The 7,918-nt window shown below is 46.8% G+C and overlaps 1 protein-coding gene across 1 annotated transcript; it reads right to left on the bottom strand.

The window, feature by feature from the left end:
- Nucleotides 1–4,192: 4,192 nt before the first annotated feature.
- tmem81 (transmembrane protein 81) lies at nt 4,193–7,055 on the bottom strand. Its single transcript, XM_040022857.1, has 7 exons — nt 6,636–7,055; nt 6,177–6,283; nt 5,694–5,965; nt 5,478–5,623; nt 5,176–5,291; nt 4,799–4,992; nt 4,193–4,726 (listed from the first exon to the last, which is right to left on the bottom strand). The coding sequence occupies exons 3-7, from the start codon at nt 5,943–5,945 to the stop codon at nt 4,631–4,633; spliced, it is 804 nt and encodes a 267-aa protein (XP_039878791.1). The 5' UTR covers nt 5,946–5,965; nt 6,177–6,283; nt 6,636–7,055; the 3' UTR covers nt 4,193–4,630.
- Nucleotides 7,056–7,918: the final 863 nt, after the last annotated feature.

Genomic DNA, 7,918 nt, shown 5'->3' with positions numbered 1-7,918 from the left:
AAACAGGACGGATCTGTTCAGAGAAAGACTCCTGATCGTGATGTGATCGATACATGCTTCAGATTAATCTGACACAGAGAAAACGTCTGGTTCTTGGGATGGTTATTTACCAAGATTTCAGGTTCATTTTAAGACCAACTCAGAACTCCTCCAGACCCTGATCTGAGCTCAGCGTGAGACAGCTTGGTCTGCGGAGAACCCTGCGCAGGAGAACAGAGGTAAAACATGAACAGCCTGCACGTTCATTCAGGCGAGCAGCGTGGCCAACAAACCAGGTGAGGAGCAACACCTGTGAAACAGTTCAGAGGTCAAACACGAGCAGTGAAAGGGACATCGCTGCTTTCTCCTCCAAGTAAACACGCCTACTTTTATGAAGACATGTGGGCGTGGCTATATGGAGACTGGATAAATGGCCTGATTTCCAGTGATGGGAATAACGGCGGTACTAACAGCGTTACTTTTTTCAGTAACGAGTAATCTAACTTATTACTATTTCTGTCGTTACAACGCCGTTACAGTTACTAACAAGGTCCGTTACTATTTTTCAACAATCAGACGTTGAAGCTGTGTTCAGTTTACAGCAGCTTATATCAGCTGCAGGAAGTAGCTGTAAGTAATCTGGACGCTGCAGATTTAAGCAGCTGCGCTCCCGCGGACGGTGATCACGAGCACTGTCTGGCACAACAGCTGGAGCTCAGGGGGCAAAACAATCGCATGAGTGCTGCTGTTTGACCGAGGAAGAATAAAGTAGTCGTGGTCAATCACATGACCACTTACAGACAAAGCAACAAGGTGACATATACCAGTTTATAAACTGTGTGGCCACGTAAAACCAGAGTCATGATAAACAAGATATACGCATGTTTTACCTCAATAGTTTCGTCACGTCTGTCTAAGGACAGCAGCGACGCTCTCTGCTTATGAGCAAAAACAACAACACAGCTCCTAAAACTGGAAGTTTCAGGAGCTGTGGAGTTTTGAGATGTGAGAGATTTGTGAGGTTTAGCGTGTTTGGAGTGTGTAGTTAATGTGTCGTCTTGTGTAGTTAGTGTGTAGTGTTGTGGATAGTGTTGTGTTGTGTGTCAGAACAACGAGGCGACTGCTGTCTCCAGGTAGAAACAGGAGTGACACACCTGCTGCTGTCAGACCTGCAGGTATCAGGCTGTGATGTTCTTCTTTATAGTGGACAGAAATTATTATTTTGGAGTGGCACAAATAATTTGTGGCATCTTATTGAAGAACAGCTGATTGTTCTGTAAATAGTTTGAAATGGTTAATTCATCAGAGATCAATTGTGTTACTACAGTAGTCAAAATGAAAACATGACTGCAGATTCAGACACGTGAGGTTGTGCTGATGAGACCAAACAAGGCAAAGTAAATCGTTTTTAAAGGTGAAATGTGGAGGAAACATCAGAAGTAGTTAAAAATGGCCGATTACACCCTGGACCCCAGAGGGTTAAACGTTTTTTAAAGTAACACAATAGTTACTTTTCAAGTAATTAATTACTTTTTGAATCTTGTAACTCAGTTACTAACTCAGTTACTTTTTTGAAGAAGTAACTAGTATCTATAATTAATTACTTGTTCAAAGTAACTTGGCCAACACTGCTGATTTCTGATTAGCTGACATAGTCCAACGTCAGCGTCACTGCCTGCAGAGCTCAGACTGGGCTGTGTGGGACTTCAGCAGAAGGTTAAAGTTTCAGGATTTCTACAAAGTTCGTTAAAGCCAGCGTGTGCTGCTGAGCTTCTTCAGAGTCATCTCAGGCCATTAAACAGTGGCTGACACAGAATGGCTGCTGACAGCTGTAATTACGCCTTCACTCAGGATTAAATTGCAGAGTAACACGTTCATGCTGTGTTTGGAGATCGCCCCATCAGTCGCCTTTCCTGCTCTAATCTTCAGATTATAGTGTGACAGAGGGCTGCTTACATTTAGCTTTAATTGGTTTTCGAGGAGAAGTGTCTGCAGAGGCTCACGATCCGTCCATCAGACCGCTCTGAAGTGGTGGAAACGCTTCCCGTCCATCATCCCCTGGGACAGCAGAGGATGGTTCCTCACTGCGATGACTCGCCGTCGGGGGACTTTAGGATTCACAGAGGTTTATCGTGGTACAGACAGCACAGAGGAGGCGGTGCTCCCAGCTCAGGAGTTTACAGCTGCAGGGTCAGAATGACTTCGGGGGCAGTCAGAGATAATGTATGGAGCAAGAGTTAGGGCAGAAATGAGTGTCCTCGAGAGAGGCGGTCATAAACGGCCCCACAGCTGACCCCTGACCTGCACGTGTGCTAATCAATAACTGAATACTACACATCTACAGATAATCAGTGGAACATGAGGCACGTTGTTCCCTACAGAAGAGGAAACATTTCAAACATTAAACCTCAGAGTACACAGCAGAACCAGGTGACCTTGTGCAATGTTTATGTTTTATAACTTTATCAGATTTAATGAATTATTTTGAGATTTTATTCAAACATTGATGAATTGACTCATTGATTTATACTTGAAAAGATTGTCGACTCTCATTTGACCCCTGCTACCAGCGGATTGATTAGCGGGTGTGTGCTTTCAGAGGGGCTGGAGGACGTCTTTGTTATCCCCAAGGAGCGATTTATTGTACAGTTAGCAGAAGCAGCAAACAACCACCAAGTAAAATGTCATAAGTAGACAAAAACAAGCAGTGCTGAGGAGAAACCTCGGGTTTCATTTTCTTCACTTAGTGATGAAGAGTGAGATGTTCATCCTGGGACTTCTGCACTGCGACGGTGCTTTACTCCTTACAGGGATGCATCTGCATGCAATGCAGCAAAGCTAACATCTAACAGCAGGTTATGTGAGTAAAGATCAGCAGAGGGCCGGCAGTTTGCCAGTGCTGCTCACTGTCTTTGTATGGTAGTCAGTCAGCTTTGTTGTTTCATTTTTTAAATATATTGTTTATATATATTTAAATTTTACAACAGGATTATTGTTCCTTAAGTATTTCGATACAACCCTAAAACACTTGCTGACATCAAAATCTGCACGTAGACAAATGTTATTTGATTTTACTTTATTTCCTCTCAAACTGTTCAACAGCACTGAGGCTGCAGCTGAGAGAATGAACACTAAAGGTGTCTCTTGATGATTCATTTAATGAAATAATGATTGTAATCCATCAGATTGTCCTGTCTTAATGACAGAGGGCTGATATCGATCAGTCCGTTACCTCTGGCTGGCTTCTTCCCAGGTTTCAGTCTCACTTTTAGTAACGTGGAAGAATAATCTGATGTGCAGCGACTTTTCTTCTCACATGTCTGATTTCTCTGCAGCAGCTGTGCTTTCCTTCCTTTGTAACCTTTTCACATTTTTCATTCTTTTTATTCTTCTTTGGTAAATCAGCTCGGCTGCAGGTACGAGCCCCTCACTTCACCTCTCTTGAAACAAGCTGTTTTAGCTCCTCCCCTTTAAGTCAACATGTTGCTCATTGGTGGTCATGTTTTTGGTCTATGGCTGGAAACGCTATAGAGAGGAATCAAAAGGTGCGATCAGTTTGTTTTGATTGGATATGTGTTGATCAGAGCGCCGTTGGCTGGGTTTTCATGCTCAAACACTGATTGGACGGTGCTACAAACGACATTTTTCAGAGTGAGACGCTCCGTTTCATAAATGAGAGCCCTGCAGAGAGAGAGATGTTACTGCTCTGGGTCCTCATCACAAACCCCAGGGTGGCTTATTATTTTAAAAAACGGGACAGCGATCCTGGGAAGATGAGTTATTACTGGGGCATCGTTTAAAACCAGTTTCATTGCATTTTTACACCAACTACCAGTCTGACCAGTTAGAGGGTGCAGTGAAGACCATGTAACGTCTGAGTCACAACAATAAGATGGGTGCATTAGTCATGAACCATATGTGCATTACATTTGACTGTTTCCCTGCTGAGGACAGTAAATGGTCCTGACGTAGGCCTACCTGACCCCCCTTCGTGCTTCGTCGCAGGGCTGCTTCCACCAGCGTTAATCCGTTACAGCGAGCTCATCATCATCACTTTGTTTGTTTTGCCCGCTCGCTCACTCAGCTCGACAGCATCGTGGCCTCGTTCACCTGACCTGTGCTAAAACAAGCTTCTTATTGTGAAGCAGAATCACTGCTGAGGAGACGCCTTTCCACGGAAGCACCAAAGCACTGCCAACAACACCATGCTGGTTATTATGGAGGGCAGTCTTTAATGCTTTCCCTGCCTGGCTGGAGCTGCCCTGCAGTCTGAGACTCAAACACACCTGTAACACACATGGATGCACCTCAGCGCACAGATGTTCCAGCTGTGACCTGGAATGCTGGAAAAAGGAACACTAGTTTTTTCACAACTCTTAAAGAATATTTTAAAATGTGGATAAAAGGCTTTGTATGCAGCAGCTGATTTATGAGCTGCAGAGCTTCATCAGGGCTGAGCCAACACTGCCATCTACAGGAACACGGCCGCACTGCACCCGGCAGAATGAAGCGCTTTCCAAACTGAAACCTGTTGGTGACGTGTATCTGCAGGTTTGGGTTTTATTTGTCATTCATTTTAATAACAAACTCCTGAAAAACGATTTTCAATGATTTGAAGCAGGTTGGAAGATTCAGAAGGAACCAGACACCTTTAAATCCCTCTTCTCCTCCTCCTTATCCTCTTCATCGCCTCGTAGCCTCTCAGCAGAGCAGCGAAGACGCCGGCGACCGCTACGCTGACGCACATCTGTGACCAAAGCAGCAGCCAAACTTTGAATACAAAGAAGCGCTAAATGAACGTGTTCCAAACCAAACGTACCGCAAGGAGAGCAAAGGGAAAGATCTTCCTCTGCTCCTCCTCCTCTTCGGTCTGGTTCTTCTCGCCTTCATCCCAAAGGGCCAGGGAGCTGTCGTAGTCCAGGCTGAGGACGCCGACGGGCAGAACCCGGATGCCCCAGTAAGCCCGTTTGACCCTGCGGTAGGCGGCGTCCTGCACGTCACAGCGGTACGTCCCTGAGGACGATGGGAGGAGTCAGTCTGATTCGAGTTTCACTCTCACAAATATTTTCCTTTCGTGTCAGCGTAACCACAGAAGAAGAGCTTTTACAGGTTAGTGACCCACAAATAAAGATCCCAGCAGAATCACGTCACTCTTACAATGTGGGTCTGACTGAGCACGTGCAGAGGTGCGCTCACCTGCATCCTCCTCTCTGACGGGGTCCAGAACCACTCGGTCCAGCTCGGGAGCGTCCCAGCGGGCGAGCAGAGCGTCGTCAGTGCTGATGATCCCTCGGGCGTAACGCCACGACACCCTGAGCCGTAAAAGAAGCCGACAGAGTCCGACTGAAGATCAGAATAAAATAAACATGGAATCTAAAACTGAAGGACGCGATGAGGGCCCGCCTTCAGGCAGGTTAGTCCTGTCGTCTCATTGTCCAAATGTCCCGTCTGGTCCAGCCGTCCCAAAGGTTGGTTTAAAACTGAGACCTCTTCCTCACCTCCAGGAGAACCTCCCCGTGGCCTCCATCACGTCTCCCACACAGTCGACCTCCACCCTCTGTCCGGATGTGACTGTCATGGTTTGGAGTCCGCACTGCCACGTGTCCATGCACTGCACCGCCCGGATGCGGCACTTCTCCGTCACCTGCAGGTCAAACACAGATGGTCACCACCACATCCTCCTCTTCCTGTGTTCAGCAGTGTTGCGTCTGTACCTCTGCTTCACCGCCGCTCGGCAGCTTCTCCTCCATCACTACCCTGCTGTCATTTAGGAGGCACAGAGTCTGAGTCCGGAGGCCCAGCCCACAGGTGGCGCTGCAGGGGGAGCTCTCAGTGATGACCTCCACTGGGACATTCTGCACCTCCTCCACTAGCTGCTCCACCTGCTGCGACTCAGCTGAGGTCAGAAGGCGGAGGAAGAGGCAGACAGAGACGAGGAGGCGGCGCTGAAGCCCGACGCTCTGCATTCTGAGGTTCGATGGGGAATCTGCAGAGAAGAAGAAACTGTTTGTTTTCATTTTATGATGAAGACACAACTTTTACTTTGAATCCTGACAGGAAGTTTGGTCACGATTTGTACAGTGGCTCAGAGAACCCAGCGTGGGTCACGTGCCAGAAACCATGCCATCATACTAACGCGTGCTGATTGGTCGGTTAAGGGTTTAGGACAGGAAATTCTCCCTGGATGGCACCTTTACCTCCAGCAGATGATGGGAGTGACGTTAAAGCTCAGCAGAAGCGTCGTGGGGGTTGGAGGTGATGCTGCCAGGAGGATAGCATGAAGGTCTCCGTTCTGTCAGAGGTCCTTGTAGAAGAAAAAGAAGCACACGTTTACAGTGACTCCGTTTCACTGAGATAAGAAACGTGGGAGCTCGCTGCCGGGCTGCCTGTAACTATCAAACAACGATTTTGTGACTTTTAGCTTCCTTCAGCTCGTGGCTAAGATCCGTTTTCCTCGTCTAATTTCACTGCTCATCATTATTTTCTCTCTTTCATGAATATTTCATGACTCTGATTATTCCCTGATTTTAGTCTCAGTTTGCTGATTTTGGTTTTGAATCTCAGGAAAGTGGAACCGTGACACGTCTGCCGGACGGTGTCGCAGCTCTATCAGCAGCAGACAGAAAGCTTTAGACTGGATAAACAGGTGAACTCACCTGCTGGGTGAAGTTCAGTGTGTCACCAACAGCGCTTACATTCAAATGTAAAGTTGTCGTGACGACCACAGCTCCAGGGTGGAGACCTTCTCAGGAATACTTTGTACCTGTAACTCAGACGTGTAGGTGTGAGCTTTCTAACCTTGGAAACCAAAATATCTGAAAATCGCCTGTTTGTGCATCTGTATGTAACCCTTATAGACATGGTTACTGGTCCTTTTTCGCTTTATAGCGTTATTTCCAATGCCCCTTGAACACACCGTGATTTTTCTGGTCCCAACATGTGCAACATAAGCACAGCTGCTGCAGTCACAGTGTGACAGTCGAACTCAGAGTTATCAGAGCCTTTGATTGTGTGTGTGTGTGTGTCTGTGTGTGTGTCTGTGTGTGTGCGTGTGTCTGTCTGTGTGTGTGTGTGTGTGTGTGTGTGTGTCTGTGTGTGTGTCTGTGTGTGTGTGTGTCTGTGTGTGTGTGTCTGTGTGTGTGTGTGTGTGTGTGTGTGTGTGTGTGTGTGTGTGTGTGTGTGTGTGTCTGTGTGTTTGTGTGTGTGTGTCTGTGTGTGTGTGTGTGTGTGTGTCTGTGGACTATGTCAGACTTAAACGGAGCTCGAACCGGTGCTTAAACAATGGAAAAAACACAAACTTTATCCAAAAACCTCTCATGTTCAGCTGTTTCCCTCTTTTTCTTTGGTCATTTTAGCCTTTTTGGCCAGGGTGAAGGGAGCATCTGCCATCAAACAAGAAGACAGCCGCATGTAACTACGACGGTGTTTGCTAGTTCACCTTACATGCATTAATGTAATAACGTGGTTAGCCTACTCAACGTAAATTACACACGAACAACATTAAGCTACTCACGCAGAGAAGAACGGCTGCTGCTGCATCATCATCCTCATCATTTCTGCTACACTGGCAGGGCTAGGGGCCAGGACTCTCCTCTTCAGGTTTTTGGGGGATGTTGCTAACTCCGGGTCCGATAACAGGCACCACACCCGCAGTAGATGTGCTCGGTGTGAGGTCTCGCAGCAAGCTATCAAATACGGCGCATTTCTCGGCTTTAAAAAAACGCTATGTGTCGCCAGGTGTTTCATCAGATTCGAGGTGTTACCTCCTTTGACAGTATCACAGTATCAGCTTAAAGCACTTGTTGCTGCTGAGTTTGCATCTTTTGCTGTGAAGTACAGCCAGACTTTGACCGCTTTGCTTTGGGCATTTTTAATCTGTAGCTCTGCTCTAAAAGAACGTACGTACCTGGGCCCGCCTACTATCCTTGGAAAGGTAAAA

The sequence above is a fragment of the Simochromis diagramma genome, unplaced genomic scaffold (genome assembly GCF_900408965.1).
Source record: "Simochromis diagramma unplaced genomic scaffold, fSimDia1.1 OVJJ01000308.1, whole genome shotgun sequence".
Taxonomy (NCBI): Eukaryota; Metazoa; Chordata; class Actinopteri; order Cichliformes; family Cichlidae; genus Simochromis; species Simochromis diagramma.
The sequence above is the reverse complement of the archived record's forward strand: the minus strand, read 5'-3'. Positions and strand labels throughout refer to the sequence as shown.